The following is a 22202-nucleotide window of genomic DNA, read 5'->3' as shown; positions in this document are numbered from 1 at the left end:
AGCATATGGACTCACCTCGGCACAGATGCATTTTATTGCTCATACGCGAGATGGCCCGGCTCGGTTTTTTAGACTTCCCATGTGTGTGAGCAGAAGTTCGGGGAACGCCAGCTGCATGCAAATGCAGCAGCGTAATGATGTTGCGGCTTTTTGACTTTACACGGCCACAGAAAAAGCCACAGCGCTGAGCCACCTGATGCCATCCTGCCATGCCGGAAAGTTGCAAAAGTTTAAATTGAATTCTTAATTATTGCGCACACGAGGCTGCAATTTTAATGCACACATTTTTGGGGCATGGCAGACCAAAATGTTTAGATAATAATTCAGTTTTCCTGCACATTGTCAAATGCGCACCAGCTACGGAGAGAGTAACTTGATAATTTTATTTTTCCCATTTTTTTTTTGGGGATTAAAGAGATTCATGCTGGCCCCAGCTGATTTATGTGAATTTGTGCCCGGCAAATTTTGATTTGTAGCTCCATAAAATGTTCTAGCTGGCGAACGAGTAAAACGAGCCGAATTCCATGACACAGTAGCTATGGCAGGCATGGTTATTGAAATCCAGCAGATAACTTGGCGCAGGAGCAGCCAACGGTGCGTATGAGCAATCAGTCAGCCAGTCAGTGAGTCAGTTAGCTACCGATATCAGAATTTTTATGCTTCGCCTAGTGTGAATTTTCCGTAGGTCCGAAGCTGACTTTAAAATGTTTTTTAAAGCGGATCTTTAAGTAAGTGTGTAATATGACAACAATTAAATGTTAAACGGACTTTGGTATATCTGCCAAATTAACCAATTTAATGAGTAATGTTTTCTTTCAGTGATAGAGAATTTTAATTGTATTTTTTTTGTATCCTTTTCTAGTCGGCAGTCTCTCTTGTCCTGAGGTTTTAATCATTCTTGCCCTCCCTAAGGTCTTCTTGTTTGTCTTGTTTAATTTCGTTTTTAGCCGCAAAATGTGGTAGCTTGCAAATTGAGAAAAAGTGACTCACCAATTATCTCTTTGCATTGCAAATGAAGCTGTGCAGCCTTTAAGCTACTGTTAAACTAAATAATCCAAAGCAGCAGGTCGTCAACTATATATAGACCATTCTAATTGACTCTGAGTCACTGGAAATGTTTGATTGTTCGTTGTGGTTATTTCCAGTTTGTTCTAGGCCAATTAACAATGCAAATTTATATACCGAGGCAGCAGAGTCAAAAAAAGAAGCCGGTAAGAAAGTGAATTCATTTAGCTTCCAAACCTCAACTTAAGCCGCTTGAAAGTCCTCTTTGCAATCAGAATCGGCGGCTTAAGCTGCACATTAATCTTGCATTGAATGGCAGAAGAACCTATCACCTGTCCCGCCATAAATTTCCACGTTACATTGCCAACGCCACACTCAATTTGGCTCAAACGCCGGAGCGTTCAATGAAAACGAATCCGGGTGGACTAGGAATATAGCAAGTTGGTTAAGTAATTGCTCGCAATTCTTTGGCAATGAAGGCTTTGGATTGTAAGGGCAAAGGCGATAAAAATTAGAAAATCAATATGGGTATCCAAATTGCTTTACTAAAGAAACCTAAGCCATCGTGTTATATATTTTCTAGAATAATAAATAAGAAACTAACAAGAAACTCACCACATTTTGGAACTATTTACAAATGGGTTTGTGTAGAACAATAAGTTTTAGGACTTAAACTTGAACTTTTATATATAGAAGGTGGAATTTCGCAAATTTGACAATGACATTTGTGGCAAGTGCACAAGCCACCGAGCGATATACCAAGAACATTGTTCTTAATCTGAGAACATTCGTTCTTAAAAACCGTGTAAGCACGAATGTTTTAATTTTTAAAACATTTTTGTATTGAATTAGTAACTAAACAGGTTTGGCTTGAGAACATGTTGATATTGAATTAAAAACTAAAGGGGTTTAATTTGGGAACATGTTGGTATTGAATTACATAGAAGTTGTTTTCTGCGGCCACATTTATTTTAAAATTGATAAGCTGAGTACCGGATATCTAATTTATTAAGATAACAAAAACTAAAAAGTTATTCAATCTGTTCCGATTAGTGATATGTTGAGCACCTGCTTATCGATCCAGTTCCTCAGGTAGGCCACATTCGCGTAGGCCGCGGGCACATCCTTAACGGCGCAATCGATGCCCCAGGACACGATGCCCACCAGCTGGTATCGATCCCGTTCGCCGGGCATCGTGCAGAACAAGGGTGAACCGCCGTCGCCCCTGCAGGTATCCTTGCCCTCCACCCCGCCGGCGCAAAGGAAGCTCGCATGAAGACGGAATCGAAGCCCCAGAATTGTGCGACGCAACAAACTTTGGCAGTACTCGTGGTCCAGCACCGGCAGCTCAATGCGCTTCAGCAGGTGCTCCGGGTTGAGTGATGTGCTGGTTTTAAGCCCCCATCCGGTGGCCACGCAATGGGCATTCTGCAGCTGCTCCTGCAACTTAGAAGTCTCCGCCGGCGGCAGGCAGATGGGCTGGATGTGCGGCGCCAACTCAAACGGCCGCTCCAGTACCACCAATGCTATGTCGTTGTAAACAGCTGCCAAGTCAAAGTCCTCGTGGCGAAACCACTCTCTAATCTTTCTCTCCTGGTGAGGAAGCCGCTCTGTCTTGCTGCTCAAGTCCCAGTCACCAGCACGAACCAGTAGAGAGTCCTTACTGTAATTGGCCACACTGTGGGCACTGGTCAGCACCAGTTGCGGATGGATCAGGGTACCGCCGCAGATGTACTTCCCCTCCAAGTCTATCAGGGCCACCATCCAAGGGAATTCGGCAAAGGAGCTCTCGCCGTCTTTGTAGCCATCCAGCTGGTAGTAGAGCCCACGTGGATTGCTGTAGCCACAGCCCTTAAACTGGAAGCTGTCAATGTCGCGCTGCATACTATCTTGAGCCTCCTTGGTCTGAAATAGGTAAAACAAAACTTGCTCAATTCAAAGACAAAACATTTTTTCAATTGGCTTGCATTTAAAATGTAGTTTTACGAAAGGCATACTTATTTAAAAGCGTATTATATCTAAGACTTATTAAAAAAAAACTTTAAGTAAAGCATTGACATTGAGAATATGAATAAGTGTTTAAAATGAAAGAAAGGATTAAGTGAGTTTTGAAATGAAATTATCGTTGAGTTCGATTTCATACCTGATCGTCCAGTGAACAGCACTCCTCTAGGACTCCGCATCCGGAATTGCTGTCCTTACTGATTCGTAGGGTGACGATGTACCTGCCATCTGCATTAATTGATCCGCTTTTGCAGAGATGGCGGGGCACACATTCCCGCTGGGTTCCGCAACTTTTGTAGCCCTCATCGTCCTTTTTGGCAATGTCCGGCGCCTTGTTGCAGCAGACGTTTCCGAGTCCGCAGCTGTCCTTGTCTAGTGTACGAAGATCTACCTTTTCACTCCAGGAGTCATTAGTGTCATAGCATTTTTCCTTCTCGATGCAAGTCTCATGTTTCTCACAGGTGCGGGCCGATATGAGTGAAATCAGTAATAGAATAAACACGATTACTGGCTCCACTTGCATTGCGATGCCTGGAATAGGAAAATTGAGCCAAACAATAAGCAACTCACAACCGTTGAAATTAAGATCAATTTCGACTGACTCCTTAAAATTTCAAGCGAGCCAATGCCAAATTTTGTTTTGCCTTGCTTTCAAGAGCCGCGACAGCTTTTCAACTGACTTTGCCCTCGCAACGATCGGGCTTATTATGATAAGCTATATCTATGCTCGTCGGAGGTTATTAAAAGAGATTTTGATTTTGCAGTTCTCTTAGGATCAGCGCGTGTGAGAACCACTTAATCCGGTTCTATAAATGTTTTGCAGTATACGGGGAGACCTAAGTAAATCCCCGAAAATAGCCGTGTTTTAATATCCTTGCACAGGGTACTATAATTTAATTCAGAAGCTTGCAACGCAGTGAAGGATCCATTTCCGATCCTATAAAGTATATATATTCTTGATCAACATAACTGGGAGAGTCGATCTAGACATGTTCGTCTGTTCTTTGCAAGTTTAAAGGCTATGTGCAAAACAAAAGCTACCTCAAAAAGTAATAGTTCCCGTATAAGTAATCGAATAAATTAGTGACAAAAATTATAGCTTCGCTGTTTTTTAATTACGGTTTAAATGTTGGTAAGTCGGGCGACTATATCATATAGATCCCAATGAAACAATAAAAAAAATAAATGAAAACAAATTATAACTTCGCTGTTCTTTAAATTCTTTCAATTAAAGTAAAGGTTTAATATTTTATAATTACGGTTTTAATTTTATTGAAATCGAACAATGATGTCATGTACATAGCTGCGATAGAAACGATTAATTCACTAAGCGGAAAATCATAATAGACATACAAATCGGAATATTATTTTTTTAAAGAATATTTAATTTTCGGAATAGCTACAAAGGTATACAAACTTCGGTTTGCCAAAGTTTTTGTTAACTGTGACTCACTGAAATTATTTGGTTGTTTGCTTTGGTTTTTTCAAGTTTACTCTTGGTCTATTTAGAATGCAAATTGATAAACGCTCGACTTCTTGGCGAAGACGGCTGCATTGGCGACTGGTACGCTTGATGTAGACAATCCGGAGCTCTCGGGAGGATCAGGTTCAGAATAGCGATAATGAACAGTGGGGGAACTTGAAGGTCGGTCTACGTGTTGTGGTGCAGACGTGGAATCTGGTTGCGTGATTTCAGGAACCCACAAAAACTCTCGAAGTTTCTCACTAGAGTTTGTTGATGAGCGCTTAGGTTTCAGTTGATTAAAGTGTCGCTTGACATATCCATTTGTGGAGCGGATGATAAAGAGCATTTTTCCAATTGGACCCTATACTGACAGGCTGTGACCTGGTCTGTAGCCAAAATCAGAGGTAAATATGCATCGAAATAAGCTAGTTGTGTGCATTAATCATATGGGACCTCAGAGCTTTAAATGCTTGTTGCTGACCAAAAGTGTATGCTTCGTTTTTTCTGCGAAGTTGGTTCAAAGCGGCCGACTGAGAATAGTTTGGAATAAATAGTTTGCAATAGTAGTTTACACCATATATAATTGCTTCCAAATTATAATGTCTAAGTATTCAATTTCGTTCCCTGAAATATAAGCATTTTTTGCCTTATGCATCTGATACAATTATCCTGTGAAATGCTTATAACTTGATCGATGCGCTTAAGATGTTCTTCGCCGGTAGGTGCTGAGATGATAATGACATCTAAAAATTGCAATGAACAATTCAAGCTTTGAGCGAAAACATTTCTTGCTGCCGAATATTATCGCAAGTGTACTCAAAAAATATTAATTTTTTCTATATTTATTTTTTTGCGAACGAAATAGTAGTATAGTTTCATATAAACAATCTAAGCGTTTAATTTGAGATTTGGCTTAAGCAAGGGACACAGAGAACCCGTTCTTGGCAATCTGCTCATCGATCCAGTTCCTCAGGTAGGCCACATTTGCGTAGGCCGCGGGCACATCCTTAACGGCGCAATCGATGCCCCAGGACACGATGCCCACCAGCTGGTATCGATCCCGTTCGCCGGGCATCGTGCAGAACAAGGGAGAACCGCCGTCGCCCCTGCACGTGTCCTTGCCCTCCACCCCGCCGGCACAAAGGAAGCTCGCATGGAAACGGTAGCGACGCCCCAGGACCGTGCGACGCAACAACCGCTGGCAGGTCTCGTGGTCCAGCACGGGCAGCTCGATGCGCTTCAGCAGGTGCTCCAAGGTGGGGGACGTGTTGTTTTTATGCCCCCAGCCGGTGGCCAAACAGTGGGCATTCTGCAGCTGCTCCTGCAACTTAGGCGTCTCCGCCGGCGGCAGACAGATGGGCTGGATGTGCGGCGCCAACTTGAACGGCCGCTCCAGTACCACCAAAGCTATGTCGTTGTAGAGGGTCAGGCTGCTGAAGTCCTCGTGGCGATGCAACTCTTTAATCGCACGCATCTGGTAGGGATGCAGCTCCGTCTGGCTGTTCAAATCCCAGTCACCAGCCCGAACCAGCAGCGAGTCTTCACTGTACTGGGCCATGTTGTGGGCACTGGTCAGCACCAGTTGCGGGTGGATCAGGGTACCGCCGCAGATGTAGTTCCCCTCCATGTCCATCAATGCCACTATCCAAGGAAACTCGGCAAAGGAGGACTCACCGTCGTTGTAGCCGTCCAGCTGGTAAATTAGTCCCTTGGGATTGCTGTACCCACATCCCTTGGACTGGAAGTCCTCTATGTCTCGCTGCATAGGATTATGACCCTCTTCGATCTGAAATGAGCAAAACAACGAGATAAGTATAAAAACTTAATTAATTCGGAGAACCAAAATGTTCTGTAACTCGAGTATAGGGTTAGAGTTAAAACTAAATCGATAGCAATACCACCCACTTTGAAGAGCATTTTCTTTCTATTTTTATTCCAAGACAAATAGATTTCATCTTAAATAGAAAAATACACTTGACCTCGACCTGGTAAACACCCTTTCTGACCAAATAAAAGGTCTAAGGAAGTCACAATCTTAAGAATAAAAAATCATAAGATTACAACAATATTGAAATTTCAAATTTGGGAAATTCCTCTTTGATTAACTCATAACAAGTCTTCATAATTTTAAGGATGAGTTACGATTTTTAAAATTTTTTAATTGAGCAAGAAATAAAGTAAAATAAAACCCAACCCTAAATTATTTGCGCTCGTAAATCGGACTTGATTGGCGAACTGACCTCACTAGTACAAAGTAAATCAAGAAATCAAATCACATTCTGTTTCCATTTCCGGAGGCAAACTTGTATACTAAAACAAATGTAATTATATAATTGATTAAAAAACACATTGACATTGATCGTATAAATTCTTTAAAACCAACAAAAGAATTAGTTGAGTTTTTAGCCGAAAATTATCTGTGTGCTCGCAATAACGTATAGAGTGTGGTTGATCTTGTTATGATTATTCTCTGCTTTGTTTTTGTTTACCTGATCGTTCAGCGAACAGCACTGCTCTAAGAGTCCACATCCAAAACTGATGTCCTTACTGATTCGCGGCGTGACAATGTACCTGCCATCTGCATTAATCGATCCGTTTTTGCAGACGTGGCGGGGAACGCATTCCTGCTGGAATCCGCAGCTTTTGTAGCCCTCATCATCCTTTTTGACAAGGTTCTGTGTCTCATTAAGTGCGGCTTCTAGGGGGTTTTCCGAAAAGCTCCAGGGATTTCCCCGGCGCTGACTGTTCTGTTCCACTTGGGCCTGATGGGCGTAGAAGCTCTCCAGCTGCACCTTCTCGCAGCAGACCAACTCGAGGCCACAGCTATTGTCCAGTATGCGACGGACCAGCTTCCCCTTCCCGGAGTCATCCGTCTCATCGCATGTTTTCTTGCTAATGCAGATCTCGTGGCTCTCACAGGTGCGAACCGAAAAACCCACCGAGATGAGCGAAATCAGCAACAAACCGGCCACCAACACTAGCTCCACTTGCATGGCGATGACTGGTGTGGGAAAAGACCGCACTCATTCACAGCGTTTATACGGCAAAAGCGGAGCCAAACAATAAGCAGCACACAATCGGCGAGAAATCAGAACAATTCCGACTCACCGCTTCAAGTTTCAAGCGGATCAATGCGCAGTTTATTTTGAAATACTTTCAAGGGCCGCGACACGTTTTCAACTGACTCTGCTCTCGCAACGATCGGCCGTATTATGGGATCGAGAATCTCTATCTCTGCTCTCCGGAGATTATTTAAAATGTCTAATTGCTCCCATTATCACGTTTTTTTCTCACTGAATTTCATTTTCCAGTTCTCTTCCGATCGCCGCCTTTCAGAATCTCCCAAGCAGGTTCTATAAATGTTTCGTTATTTAACTATTTCTATTCAGTTGACTTCGGAAATTACCACCTATAAGATTGACTTCTACACATAGTACTCTCTTTAAACTAATAGGTACGTGCGTAATGCAATTATTAACTGTAGATATTATGATATTAGATACATTACCAGTTTCCAAACATCTATTTTAAAATATCATTCCTCAAGAATTATAATGGTACTTTTACTAAACTTTGTAAGAACACGCAAGTATTCTATTGTAGGTAATACGCATTACATAAGTATAAGTGCCATGAATTAGGTTTCTAAACATTTTTTTTTATTAATATTTTAAGATCAAATATAATACTCAAAAGTTACCTTGGGTATGACTATATGTGTCTTTTGTAAAGTGGATTACAAAAGACAATTCTTCTTCATCTGGAAAAAAAACCATTAAAACCATTTTTAATAATATTAAAATTAAATAAAAATAAATATCGGCTCATTTCTCCTCAATTTTCTAAAAAGCAATGAGAAGCCAATGCAGCTGGATGATCGCAGCAATGGTCCTCTTGCTGACTCCTTATCTGGGTACGATGGCCACCGGACCAGGTGTACGGGGAAGACTCTACTTCCTCGATAATCAATCCCCAGGAATACGACATCTGTGGCTTTAATATGGAGTGTGTGCCGAGGAGGCTCTGCCGCAACGACATAATATATGACCCCGGGTTCACGCTGATTAGTCCCAGAATTGGAGACTTTCAGGACTGCACTTACCCTTTCCGTTGTTGTTCTGTGGACAAGAAAGTAAGCTGGGTAATATTAAATTTACATTATAATATAATAATATGTGTTTTTAAAACAAGGCGTTGCTGCGATAAATTTTGAGTGTTGCTAAGTTCCAGAAGCCAATGCTGTTTTCCCCAGACTATTCTTACTCTGAAGAACTCCCTCTGTTGTCTTTATTTTTGATGTAAATAAAATGAATTAGCTTGAATTAGAGTTGGTCCCGTAGCTTTTATTTTCTTTAAGCCATTAACGTCGGGGAATTCCTTGCATTGCAATGGAAGAGACGTATTCACGTATTTCTCTCTTTGTGTTAAGCTCTCTTGGGCAATTCCGAGATACGACGATCGGGCGTCTCAGAATCTCCCAAGCCGGTTCTATAAATGTTTTGAACTCAACTTCTAGCCGTTCAGTCGATTTTCTGAATCAGAAGCTACGAAATTGTCTTTGTCGCTGACTTCTGTATACACATTAATCTCCATAGCACATATAGGTACATATATATAAATAATGCAACTGTTTAGCGCATACATAAGTGCATTATAATATAAGCCGTGTAGGCGACAGCTGATAATAAAAGTGTTTCAATGAAAAACTATGGATTTGCATTTCATTGTACATAAAAACAGTTGCAGTTCCGCTTGAAAAGTGTTTGTGAAAAGTAGCAACTAAAAGGCAATTAATATGAACTGCCGAAGTGTAATGTCATTGTAATAAGCCTTAATTCAATTAATTAAGTAAGATAAAAAAAACGTGTTTCATTGCGTTTTTACATATGCAAATAAATATGAGTGTGGGTTGTTTTTGAAATTTTTTGTGAAAACTAACAATAAGAAATAATCTATAAGTGATTAATTATTAATTATTTCGAGAAAGCTGCCCAAAGGCTTGAAGGTATGAAATAAGGTTATCAGAATGATAAAATAGCTTTCGTTGAAAAGTATGTAACAGGAAGAAGGAAGCGTTTCTGACCCCTTAAAGTATTCTTGATCAGGATCAATAGCCGAGACGATTTTGTCTGAATGAAGGTTATTCTTAAGATACCGAAACGCAGTGCAAATTTACTTCAAAATCGCGAAAGTCTATCATGTCACTCTGAGACAGCGTAAAGGTTACTAATTGGGTTATATATTTGCGTTTCGGTCATATCTATAGGTGGACACAAAAAATGTTCAAATTGGGCTATTATGTTAGAAGTTATTGAAGTTATTATTGCTATAAAGCCTGCTCATTAGTTAGGGTGTTAGCGGGTAATGCAGGCCGGCAGATGGCGCCACGTAGGCCCCGATTGCTTTGTGGCGGAATATTAAGTTTGAAATTTGTTTGCTGAGTAACGGGTATCTAGTAGTCGGGGAACTCGACTATAGCCATCTTTCTTGTTCTTTTTTTTTTTGTAATTTAATTATAAGAGCAGATGTATACAAACCAGTATGTACTGATAACCTCTATTGTGCATTGCATGAGATTGAGGTCCCACTTATCTCCGATTCTCAGTGTCATCTGCTCTCTTCTCCGCCAGTGCCCTAACAGCGATGATGCTCTGGTCGATCTCAGCAGTGTTCCTTCTGCTGGCTCTTAGTCCTGGCTCTGAGGCCCAGGACACTGTTTCGCCGATGTGCCGCCCCGACGAGCTGTGCACCTCGGTGAGGCGGTGCGAGGAGTCCGACGACTCCGGCCGAAAGGGCATTGGTCCGCGGATTGGCCGCTTCTGCGGCACCGGAAGGATCTGCTGCGAGAAGGCGCAGCTGGACAGCTGGGACATGCAGGGATCAATGCCGCTGTCGTCGTTGAACACCCTGGTTGACCCAATCCGGAACAAGGCTTTCAAAACTTTGGAGCCACCGCCGAACGAAAGTTGCGGCGTGAACATGGAGTGTGTGCCCAGGAAGCTGTGCCGCGACAACGTCATCAACGACTCCGGGATCAGCCTGATCAATCCCAGGATCAGCTCGATTCCGTGCAGCAGGTCCTTGTACCGCTGCTGTGCGGTGGACCAGCAGGTGAGTTCATGCCGGAATAGTTTAGTATTCAATATCATTAAGGATACCTTTTGCAACTCGCCAGGTGGACGAAAGCCAGAGTCCGTATGTGCAAAAGGAGGCCAGCTTTAAGTACAAGAACTGCGGCTACAGCAATCCGCAGGGCCTAATACCCGACAACGACAAGTTCAACTACACCAACGATGTCGCTCTGTTCGGCCAGTTTCCGTGGATGGTGGGCATCTTCACTGGGCGGCAGGACTTCCTTTGCGGTGGCACCCTGATCCATCCCCGTCTGGTGGTCACCTCGTCGCACAACCTGGTCAACGACACGAAGGACACCTTGGTGGCCAGGGCCGGCGACTGGGATCTGAACAGCCTGAACGAGCCGCATCCGCACCAGAGCAGGCGCATCGAGGAGATCATCATGCATCCGGAGTTCGATCCGGAATCGCTGTTCAACGACATAGCCCTCCTGCTGCTGGACGAGCCCATCCAGCTCGCCCCGCACATCCAGCCGCTGTGCCTGCCGCCGCCGGAAACGCCGGAGAGGTCGCGGGAGCTGACCTCGGCCACCTGCTTCGCCACCGGCTGGGGCGCCAAGACGGCGAACAACGACAAGCTGGAGCACGTGCTCAAGCGGATCAACCTGCCGGTTGTGGACCACGACGAGTGCCAGGCGACGCTGCGAACGACGCGCCTAGAGGGTCGCTTCCGGCTGCGCCCGAGCTTCCTCTGCGCCGGCGGCAGTGATGGCCAGGACACGTGCAAGGGAGACGGCGGATCGCCACTGTTCTGCACGATGCCCGGTCAGACCGATCGATACCAACTGGTCGGCATCGTGTCCTGGGGCGTAGACTGCGCCACGGTGGGCATTCCGGCCGTGTACGCCAATGTGCCGTATCTCCGCAACTGGATCGACGAGAAGATCCAGGGACTACATATCGACATGCAGGCGCCGTAGACTTAAACACAACTGCACAGAAGAATAAAATAAATGTACACATTTTTGCAACATCTAAACTTACCAATTGTCTATATTCTGAGTAAACTGGTATTAATTATTATTCAGTTTCAATATTTAATGATAATTATATTTAAAAAGGTTTTTTGACAACCCAAGCTCAGTCAAATATTTAAAAAAGAAGTTAGTTTTTAAATACAACATTTTCATGATTTTAAGCTGCAGAAATATTTAATGATAATTATATTTAAAAAGGTTTTTTGACAACCCAAGTTCAGTCAAATATTTAAAAAAGAAGTTAGTTTTTAAATACAACATTTTTCATGATTTTAAGCTGCAGAAATGATAGTGTATGTATCACAAAAGCGTCAGTAACAGCAGATAACAAAGGCTTATTATTTTACAGGTAAACACCTAACCAGAGTACCTAGAATCTGATTCTAGTTTTTTATTAATACAATTTGATTCAAATTGACTCTTGAAATATTTGTAATATTGAAATCAGTGTAGGTAACAAGCTTTAATAAACTTCATTAGCCAAATTATACAAAAGAGAGATATTAAAACATTAGGGTTTATGTCTTTAGAAATAAGCTCGGAGTTTAATACTTTCAAACTTATCTTTCACAAACATTATCCGCTAACTTCGTCTACTATATTCGCTATTTATCCGTACCACTTCGAACTCAAGCGCTGGGATAGCTTTCCATCCGGGCACTTAAGTGTAACATATTTCCAAGTCTCTCGATTTATTGCGATCCTTGAACAAAGGAGCGCGGCAACAAGAAATACGAGCCAAGGAGCAACGTCTTCGTGCCGGCAGCTTATAAATAGTCAAGCCATGGCAGATGGCTATGTGGCCCGTCCTCCATTTGACACCCCCATCCGTTCAAGCTCCGCTTTTGCATCGCGGCAATAGAGCCAAATTAACAACGGGAACAACACATCGCTTGGCCAAAAATTGAGAAATTACACGCTGGGCCTGGCAAATGGCTGGGCGAATTGATTTTCGGGCTGCCTGCTGCTCCTCCTTCACTTCCAACTCCTACAGAACACTTCTCCTCCAGCCTTCCACCTCCTATTCCGCGATTACTTGGCCATGAGCTGGGCTAAAAACTCATTTCTCAAGTAAATTGTTTAAGCAGTTTTTGTTTTGTTTTACTTTGCTGGAATTTATTGGCCATTTTTACGTATTGATTTTGTTGGTTCAATTTACCGAATAAAAATTGCAGTTTTCAACGATGCTTTTGCAGCTAAGTATCCCTTGCCAAGTGAAGAAAGTAAAGTGTGCGCTCTTATTCTATTAATATATTATTTGCAACATGTTCTTTGTCTATTAAGTGGTAATTAATCGCATTGAATTTGAGAGGCTTGCTTTTCAATCTCATTGTCAACTGTATATAATTATAATTGTATATTAAATATTTTAATTAAATATGAAATCATAATATTAAACACAATGCATACTAAATTACAAATATTCTATTTCGGATTGACTGAATGACTGACATTTGGACGCCAAAAACAGGAGAGACACAATGCTGCTGGTGCTGCTGATGCTGCTGCTTTTATATGAATGCTTTGTTTATTTGGTTATTTTGTAATTAATTCAACGTTTATTCCCACTCATAAATATAGGTTATTTTCAATTTGAGAAGCACCGAAAAGTATTAGATAAGCTATCAGGGAATTTTTATATATTTGAATATGAAATATATAACATATAGTAGTGTTACCAAATTATAATAAATTATAATTATAAAGCAAAACGAGTTGAAATACTAATCAAAATAAGTGCTCCAAGAGCACATGAGGAGCGTTCCATATATAAATATACATATATAGTAACTATTTTACCTTATACCTTAGACTTTTCGCTCTGCCCATTCGTCTTTGGAAGCTGGGATCAATTTACGCTTGATTAGCTTTTCATTCGCAAGCTGGGCGCAATCAAATATTTGCCAAATTGATAAGCATTTAATTATAACAAAGCATAATGCAAAATGCAACTGCTAATAGCTAACAGCAAATGTATCTCGGATGGCATCTGGGATGGGTTCTGTTCATGATTGAGGTATTGTGTTGCAATGTGTGTTTGCAATTATAATGGCCCTGGCCGCAATTGTGTTGCATACTTTGAGGCACAGTTCCTTGCCATCTGTCCGCCCCTCCACCCCCTACGCCTCCCCTCCCCCCTTACCATTTCCTGCGCCAAGCAAGCCATCAAATTACAAATGATGTAGTGCCCGGGGGAAAATGAGAACGGACGCACGGACCTTCGGACTGCTGCAGCTTTGTGGCCAGTGAACGGAAATAGAAACAGCTGCAAATGGCAGTTAGCTCAGTTCCATGCCGCATGTACATACATACATACATATATGCATATATGCATAAAGGTTTAGTTTCGATGTGGGAGAAAAATCATTCCACTAATGTCCCACGCACGCGCTCACACTCGGCAGCATGAACAATTGACACTGGCTAATTGCCGTGGAAAGTCCACTAAATGCACCCATAGCCATGTTATTCAGATACCCTGTTCAGGAAGGGCCGTCTACGGAGCCAGGAAGCTTAAACTAATGTTTAGCCACCGGAAGCTAAGCCCAGGAAATTAGGAAGGGAAGCTTCAATTCATGGGGCTTAAAGGTAATTGAGTTCCAGCGTAGAAGATATTAATACATTTAACATAGGCATTTTTAAAATTAAACTAGTTGCTATATACTATACAAATCTTATATCTTCGTTGGAATTATTGAAACATTTATATTTGTATTGACAAAGGCATTTATTTAACTTTCTGCAGATCGATGTTCATTTACAACTCTTTAAAAGTATTAAAACTTTTATTAGTTAAAGTGTAAGTTGGGTTCGCGGAGATAAACGATTTCCAAAAAAAAAACACGTTTAGTTAAGTATTTTTTAAAATATAAGTTACATAAAAATTGATCAGACACAACAACCCATTTATTTTGTAAGAAATTTAACTTATAAATTTTAACTGCAGTAAACTCTTTGTCGTATCATATGTAGTTATGTAAGCCTTAGAGGCTTAAATAGAAAAGACATAAATCAATGGTAATGACTATGAACTCTTTGAAGATCATAACGATTCCGTACCTAAAAGGTACTCCCTTGGTCGATTTATTAACCATCCAACCCACCCGCTCGCATGTTGTCGCGCTAATTAACAGCCCGAGAATAAATTACGAGCACATTTGCAAAAATCCAAAAGCGAGCGAGTGTCATGAACGGAGGGAATGGGCGGCCCAAAAATGGGATGATGTCCGGTTTGAAACAATTAAATGCATGCCCGCGCAACCCACTGGCAGGCCCACGCTGCGTATACGCAACTCGGTGCATGGAAAATTAGCCTGGCTCTACACAGCAATGCTACACTGTCGGTCCCATTCGGATTCACATTCGGCAATTCTGTGCGACATGTTGTCAGCGTTTTAGACAATTTGTTATGCAAATTGCTTATTAACTTTATGGCCGGCACGCGAGCTCCACTTGGCCGCCCCCAAACATTTTGAATTGTCAATTAGTTGCGGCGGCCAGAAGCCCCAGCCATAACCAACCCGATACCCACCTGCCGAATTGAGAGATAGAGCTTCTAAATACAATATCTGGCATTATTTAAACATTGACCCGTGCTATTTTATGTCATTTTATGGCCACCTGCCTGCCACGAGCTGCCATTAAAAGGACATAAAATACGCGCCGGCTTCGATTTTAATTTATGTCCTGCCGCCTCCAATGGTGCTGCACTTTCTGCTCCTGCAACCGATCCTGCTCAAACTCCGGCTCCTTACCTGCTAATGACATTGGCTCGCTATCGACAGTGGCCTTTAACTTAATTGAAAATTTTCATTTTGTTCCTGCTAAATGGCGGTGCAGCGTTATTTATGGCGTTGGCTGGGAACTGGCCAAATAACCATGGAACCATCGCCTCATCCTCGCTTTCCTGGCATGATTTGTGTAGTTTTAGTTTAATGATGTTTTCTACTGTTCATAGAAAATTTAATTTACTTTTAAGGACAAAACATTTTTTAGAACACATTTTCATAATATCGTAGTGTTTTCAAGGATTGTTTTTATACCCTTGCAGAGGGTATTATAATTTCAGTCAGAAGTTTGCAACGCAGTGAAGGAGACGTTTCCGACCCTATAAAGTATATATATTCTTGATCAGCATCACTAGTAGAGTCGATCTAGCCATGTCCGTCTGTCCGTCTGTCCGTCTGTCCGTCCGTTTATATGCAAACTAGTCTCTCAGTTTTAAAGCTATCTGCATGAAACTTTCCCAAAAGTTGTCTTTCTATTGCAGGTAGTATATAAGTCGGAACGAGCCGGATCGGACGACTATAGCATATAGCTCCCATAGGAACAATCGGAAAAATAAATGAAAAAAAATTATAACTTTTCTGTTTTTTATTTTTTTGTTTAGTTCTTCGACATTTAGTAATGGTTAAATATTTCCGATTTACGGATTAAATTTCATCAAAGTCGGACGACTATATCATATAGCTCTCATAGGAACAATCGGAAAAATAAATGAAAAAAATTATAACTTTTCTGTTTTTTAATTTTTTGTTTAGTTCTTCGACATATAGCAATGGTTAAATATTTCAGAATTATGGTTTAAATTTTATCAAAATCGGACGTCTATATCATATAGCTCCCTTAGAAATAATAAAAATATATAAAATAACTATCAAATAATTGAGCTGCAAATCATCATAGCTTCAATGTTTTTAAACATATACGAAAGTAAATCATAATTTTAATGTTTTCAAAAATGTTTAATTCTTGCAATAGCTGCAAGGGTATATGAACTTCGGCTTGCCGAAGTTTGCTTTCTTTCTTGTTGACAGGTAGTTTTAACAGCAAGTTTTTGTGTAAGAGAAAACTACTATTTATAGTTAAACAATTTTGACATGTAATTAGCTTTAAACATAATTTATTATTAATATTTATTAATTATGTATTATTCACATTATTAAGAGTGAAATTTTAAAATAGCAGTAGTAGTTTATTTATAACAGTAAACTTAAAAAAAAAAAGTTTTTAAGTTTTTAAAAGCCTTTGAAAACTTATGTTGAACTGGAACTAAGGGGCTATATCAGTGGTACCCACGAAAAAATAGACAATTTTTCAATTTTTAAAAAACTTTACACTAGTAACTCCACTTAAAACCAATTTCTTAGTAGAAAGTGAAAGATAAAATTCAATTGTTCTGAATTTTAATGGAGCTTACCATTAATATTTATTAAAGTTCCTTTTCTTTTTGTTAACATTTTCATGTTCTGTGTTTAAGCTTATATGGTTGCATTTTGGCTTTACAATTCGCATAAAGAACTGCTACATTAAAATGTCATCTGATTTATGTTTTTTTTCACATTACATCTAAAAATAAAAATAACCTTCCAAACATAAAGTTCTCATCCAGATTCCAGCTAATTTCTTGCATGACAGTCCCCAACAACTAGACCTGTAAGCTAGGAAATTGGGCAGTTAGTTTTTTTTTTTTTTTTTTTTTTTTTTATTTTAAAGTGTATATTTATTCAAAATTAACAGGTATACTGCTACCTATGTGGCAGCTTGAGCAGGTTGTAAATATAGGGGATAACAAAATTTTGGCATATTAGATTATACATTAATTCTACTTGATTTACATCTTAATTTCTTCAGACTTCGAATGTGTTAAATATATCTTAATGGTAGGTCATGTGGGTGGTATCTTTTAAGTCTTCTTTTGGTAGGTCTCCATATTAGCCTCTTCGCCAGGGTGTTAGGATGAGAGCCAAGACGTCTGAGGTAGTTTTCGGCGTGCGTACGACATACATCGCCTATCTTTGCGATTTGGAGATCTCTTTCTATATCACTAGTTCTCATGAACCAGGGGGCGTTGCAAATTGATCTGATAATCTTACTTTGTGCTACTCGGATTTTGTTTAGGTTCGACTTAGACGCTGTGCCGTAGATTTGTAATGCATATTTCCAGATTGGACTAAGAATAGCTTTATAGATGCGAACTTTGTTGGACAGTGAGAGCTTATTTCTTGGAGATAGAACCCAGGACATACTTGCTGCCTTTGAGAGCACAGACTGCTTGACCATGGTTGTGTGCCTCTGGAAAGTGAGTCCTCTATCCAAAATCACACCAAGGTACTTGTAGTAGGACTCGTGTCGAAGTACAGAGCCGAGCATGGAAATGCCTGGGCAGTTTTTTGGCCTTGTGGAGAATGTGACACAAGCACATTTGCTGCAGTTGATGCCTATGTTCCATTCTGTAGTCCACTTTTCAAAGCGTGTCACGTACTCCTGCAGGCCCGAGGTTGCAATATCTATACTTGAACTCCTGACCAAAACCGCAGTGTCGTCGGCGTATGTTGCGATGAGCATGTTATCATCGTCAACTTCGGCACAGCCCCAGGAATCTGGCATATCTGACGTGTAGAGTGAGTAAAGCGTCGGGCCTAGTACACTGCCTTGGGGTACACCGGCTGAGACTGGACGTTTTGACGACTTCTCACCATCGACAGTCACACTGAATTTCCTTTCTGATAAAAAGCTCTGAATGAGGAGGAAAAGCTGTGGCGTTAGTATAATCTTCAGTTTACTTAGGAGACCGTCGTGCCATACCCTATCAAAGGCTTGTTGAACGTCCATGAACACAGCAACTGCATACATTTTGTTTTCCATGGCTTCCAGAGCAAAATTGACAACGCGGTGTAGCTGTTCAGGAGTACCGTGACTTTTTCGGAAACCAAACTGAAACTTTGGAATAGCTTTGCTCACACTTTCTAGTCCAAGGATCCGATCCAATATCACTCTTTCCATCATTTTGCCCAATGCCGGTAAGAGACTGATTGGCCTGTATGCGTCTACTTCGGTGGGTTGCTTTCCTGGCTTGGGAATCATTGTGATAATAGCACTCTTCCATGTACTTGGATAATGACTGAGCCTTAAGACGCTGTTGAACAGCAGTACTATAAAAAGTAGTGCTTTTTTTGGGAAGAATTTTGAGCGTTTTGTTGTCCAGGAGATCCTCACCTGGAGCTTTTTTGTTTTTGAGCTTTCCGATCTGTGTCTCAACCTCTTCCAGTGTTACAGGCCTTGTGGGCAGGGCCATTTGAAAAGGTCTGTCCAGACGCATTTGCACAAGGATTCGATTTTCTATCGGAGTTAGGTTTAACGGCTTAAATCTGTTCTCTAAACTGTCAGCAAAGATATCAGCCTTCTGCTGACTGGAGCGACACCAACCACCAGCGGGATTTCTGATAGGAGCCTTTGGAATGATCTGTCTCTTAAACCGATTTGTGAGCTTCCATAGAGAGTAGTTAGTAGATGCATCTGGACTCGCGTTTTCCAACATACAGTCAATTTGGTCCTGTTTGTTCTTTGTCAACACTTTTCTTAGGCGATTTGAAAGCCTTTTGTAAATATTGTAGATTCGCTTATCTCCTGTTCTTGTATACTCGCGACGAACTTTCCTTTTTAGCTGTATAAGAATTAAAGCATTTTGTGGGAGCAGGTTGGTTTTATTTTGGTCCGTAGGATGTCTTTGATTTAGGCTAGCAGCTGTCGCAGCAGTGTATATTTTTTCCATGAAAACCGTTACCGCATCTTCGAGATCCTCTGGATGGTTAATCACTGTGTTGAGATTTAAGCTTCTGTCTAGGGTTTCCTTAAATTTTTCAACTGAGGAGCCGGGCGGTAGAATTGATTTCCTTTTGATTTTGTATTGCTGTGTTTGACTTAAAGTTGCAACAACTGATAAATGATCGGAGGATAGCTCGTATTTTGTTTCGATCGAGAGCTTATTGAGTGCTACTCCATTCACAATAAAAAAGTCCAGGGCTGTTGGCGTAAGTCTGGTATTGGAAGAATAAAAGGTAGGTTCCCCAGTAGCTAGGATTTGGCTTGAGCTAGAAATTATGGCTTCTTGAAGACGCTTCCCCCGACAGCAAGACCTTATATTGCCCCACCATTGATGTTTGGCATTAAAGTCCCCTCCAGCCAAAAATTTAGGGCCCAGAGATGCTATAAGCTGGTCGAAGTCGTTTTTTGTCCAGGGCTCGTTGGGAGGAAGGTACAATGAAGCTATTTTAAGAACACCTCCATTTGTTGGAAGATCGAGACTAGCTAGCTGTAGATCGTTTCGTGATGTGGGCTCAGCCTGAGTATGAATAATGTTAGCCTTGATGAGGATAGCAGATCCTCCTTTAGCGGTGTTACTAGGGTGATTGGCAAGGTATTGGTCATAACCAGGTAGGTACATTTTAAGACCAGGACGCATATGGGTCTCTGTAATGAGCATAATGTCTATTGAGTTATCAATAAGGAAAAGACGAAGTTCTTCACTTTTCTTAACTAGACCTCTTGCGTTCCATAGTCCGATCTTAAGTGTTGCGACTGTCATTTCCCTGAAATAAGAATCTGAACTAGGTCGCGAAAGGCCTTGTTCGACTCAATCGTTTCCATGACTAGTTTGAAGAGTTGATCCAGCCTAGCATTTATATCAAAGATTGCCCTTTCCAAGGTGGACAGATTTCTGTCAGAGTTGCGGTCATCTCCAGAAATATGTGCCACAGGCTGTCTGGCTGCAGCGCTGGTACTGCTCGGAAGGCTATTTCTGGCCATGTCTGCATAAGAGACGCCATCTCTGGTAGCTGACATGGAGAGTAGTTGACCGTTTCGGGATTCGTTTGTCCTATTGCTTGTTGTTTTGCTGAGATTTAATCCAGGTTTAAGTTTTTTGCACAATTCCATTCTTACTTTGCAGCCTTTAAAACTAGCAGGGTGATTTTCACCACAGTTTGCACACATACATTGGTTGTTAATATGCGACTCGCAGGATTTAGAGTTGGTAGGATGATCTCCGGCACAATTCCCACAAACAGGCTTTATAAAACAGCAATTTTGAGTGTGTCCAAAATTCTGGCATTTATAACATTGGACGAGATCCTTATTACGAGTAGCCTTTTCTACCGTAACTCTGTGCCTTCCGATTTGTTTAATTTTAAGCGACTCAGCTACATTCGGAGTCATCTTGAGATTAACGTAAAACAAGTTTTGCCTATCATTAGCATTAACGTTGTCCGTGGTCCCGCGCAGGCCAGTCTTTCTTGGGCAGTAAATATTAACAACGTTAAAACCTTTGTCCGTAAAGCAACGCTCTATTTCCTCTTTAGGGACTGTGGAATGTATGTTCCTCAGCACCAGCTTAAATGGTTTGTCCTCACGGAGTTGATGATGCCAAAACTCGCAGTTTAATGCAGTCAGGCTACGAACCACCTTGCGGAATGCCTCAGCACTGTCAGTGTATATGCGAGTAATTCCGAATTTAGATGTTCGTATCTCATATTGATTTTCAGAGATGATTTCATCAAGGGTCCGTTCCAGAGTGAGAATATTGATTACCTTTGGAACACATATGGGTGGAGGTTTCGGCTTGGTCGATTCAGGTTGGTTTGAACTATGCCTCTGGCCATTAGGATCAAACGTTTCATCACTTGTCTCCATATCCTCAATAGAGGTTATTTCCTCAGCTAAAGGTGCAAATCGGTTGTTGCGTAGTCCATTGGACGTCGAAGCTTGACCTGAATTACCAATTTTGTTTAAATTGCCTTTACTTTTCTTGATGCTCTCTGGCTCTTTACTGCAGTTTGAAGTGTTTCGTTTCCTGCGAAGAGAAGTACTTGGTGCTTGAAACGAGCACCCCATATCGGGTACTTTTGGGAAATTGTTAATTCCTGGAGACGTTAACATTTCTGCAGAGGTAACTGGAGTGGTATATGAAGAAGCTGCAACGGTGTAAGTGGTGGTGCCAGAACTGGCACTTGTAGCTGTAACGGTGTTAGTTACAGGTGTTGCAGAGCTAGTTTTAACAGCTTCTTCGTTTTGTTGTAGAAGGGTGTCCACATGTCGTCGAGCCAAATCTCTTGCAAGTTTGGCTCGAAGTTCCGCGGGAGATTCACCAGCGATTTCCTTCATCTTCTCAAATCCGGACAGCTCTTTCGAGAGTGACGGATAAGAAGGTGTGTTGCTATTCATTTTTAATTAACTATATTTTCGATTAGGAAAATAATAGAAATCAAATGCAAAATTTTCAAAAGTCTTTACTTCTTATCTCTCGCTGGGCAGTGGGAGCACAAGCGAGAGACAAGACCTAGCCCAATGGGCAGAGTCGTACACAACGCTTACACTGCCGCTCGGGTGTTAAATTGGTAGAACTCGTTAAAGACACCGTCGGACGGCGTCTAAAAATAGATTGCGCGCAGATAAGCACAACAAAAGAAATTGGAGATCACTCTCTGGTTGATAATTAGGAGCTTAACACGACCGTACGAAACAAGTGCACAAACTCGACTGGGGCAGTTAGTTAAAATGTGTTGGTGTTAGCGCACATAAGTATGCAACAGCTAGCGACTACAAAGTAGCACAAGCCCCAAATACTTTTGGCTATCTCCTCCCATCCTTTCTCTTTATTGGCGATGGTGCACTTGGCCACATTTGCAGGTCCTGTCCCCCCCTTTCTGTTGTTGTGTTTCCCGAGTCCTGGACCCTGTGCTGCTCTCCTTTAGCGCATTCGTGTCTCGGACATGAATTACGTTTACCGACAATTAATTTCAAGTGAAAATGTGCTAAAACTTTTAATTGGGCAGCCAA

General features: G+C 41.4%; 3 protein-coding genes across 7 annotated transcripts in view; 1 reads left to right on the top strand and 2 right to left on the bottom strand.

The window, feature by feature from the left end:
- The window catches only part of LOC128256851 (phenoloxidase-activating factor 2-like), a 50762-nt gene extending 43099 nt beyond the window's left edge, over nucleotides 1-7663 (bottom strand). The window contains exons 1-2 of one of the 2 annotated variants that reach the window (XR_008267820.1): nucleotides 6964-7663; nucleotides 5333-6260 (exon numbers count right to left, since the gene is read on the bottom strand). Coding sequence is in view for 1 of the 2 variants with exons in the window: in XM_052987535.1 (XP_052843495.1) it covers nucleotides 5388-6260; nucleotides 6964-7467 (1377 nt within the window). In the remaining variant the exon portion in view is untranslated. Of the gene's footprint in view, nucleotides 1-5289; nucleotides 6261-6963 lie in introns of those variants that run through there. The other variant, XM_052987535.1, reaches the window with a different exon arrangement.
- LOC128256855 (phenoloxidase-activating factor 2) lies at nucleotides 1972-5255 on the bottom strand. 2 transcript variants are annotated; one of them, XM_052987543.1, is made up of 3 exons: nucleotides 4463-5255; nucleotides 3149-3540; nucleotides 1972-2910 (listed from the first exon to the last, which is right to left on the bottom strand). In XM_052987543.1, exons 2-3 carry the CDS (start codon nucleotides 3530-3532, stop codon nucleotides 2041-2043), a joined length of 1254 nt encoding a protein of 417 aa, XP_052843503.1. In that variant the 5' UTR covers nucleotides 3533-3540; nucleotides 4463-5255; the 3' UTR covers nucleotides 1972-2040. The 2 variants fall into 2 exon arrangements, with proteins under 2 accessions (XP_052843503.1, XP_052843505.1); XM_052987545.1 differs by lacking the exon at nucleotides 4463-5255 and adding an exon at nucleotides 3612-3771.
- Nucleotides 7664-8967: 1304 nt separating the features above from the next.
- LOC128256852 (phenoloxidase-activating factor 2) lies at nucleotides 8968-11587 on the top strand. Of its 3 annotated transcripts, none has more exons than XM_052987537.1 (3): nucleotides 8968-9078; nucleotides 10105-10585; nucleotides 10650-11587. In XM_052987537.1, the coding sequence occupies exons 2-3, from the start codon at nucleotides 10118-10120 to the stop codon at nucleotides 11526-11528; spliced, it is 1347 nt and encodes a 448-aa protein (XP_052843497.1). In that variant the 5' UTR covers nucleotides 8968-9078; nucleotides 10105-10117; the 3' UTR covers nucleotides 11529-11587. The 3 variants fall into 3 exon arrangements, with proteins under 3 accessions (XP_052843497.1, XP_052843498.1, XP_052843499.1); XM_052987538.1 differs by having other exon boundaries at nucleotides 8993-9078; nucleotides 10116-10585; XM_052987539.1 differs by lacking the exon at nucleotides 8968-9078 and adding an exon at nucleotides 9177-9322.
- The last annotated feature ends 10615 nt before the right edge of the window (nucleotides 11588-22202 follow it).

This window comes from Drosophila gunungcola, assembly GCF_025200985.1.
Source record: "Drosophila gunungcola strain Sukarami chromosome 2R unlocalized genomic scaffold, Dgunungcola_SK_2 000030F, whole genome shotgun sequence".
NCBI lineage: Eukaryota > Metazoa > Arthropoda > Insecta > Diptera > Drosophilidae > Drosophila > Drosophila gunungcola.
Note: the sequence above shows the minus strand (reverse complement) of the source record. Positions and strands in the feature narration are given on the sequence as shown.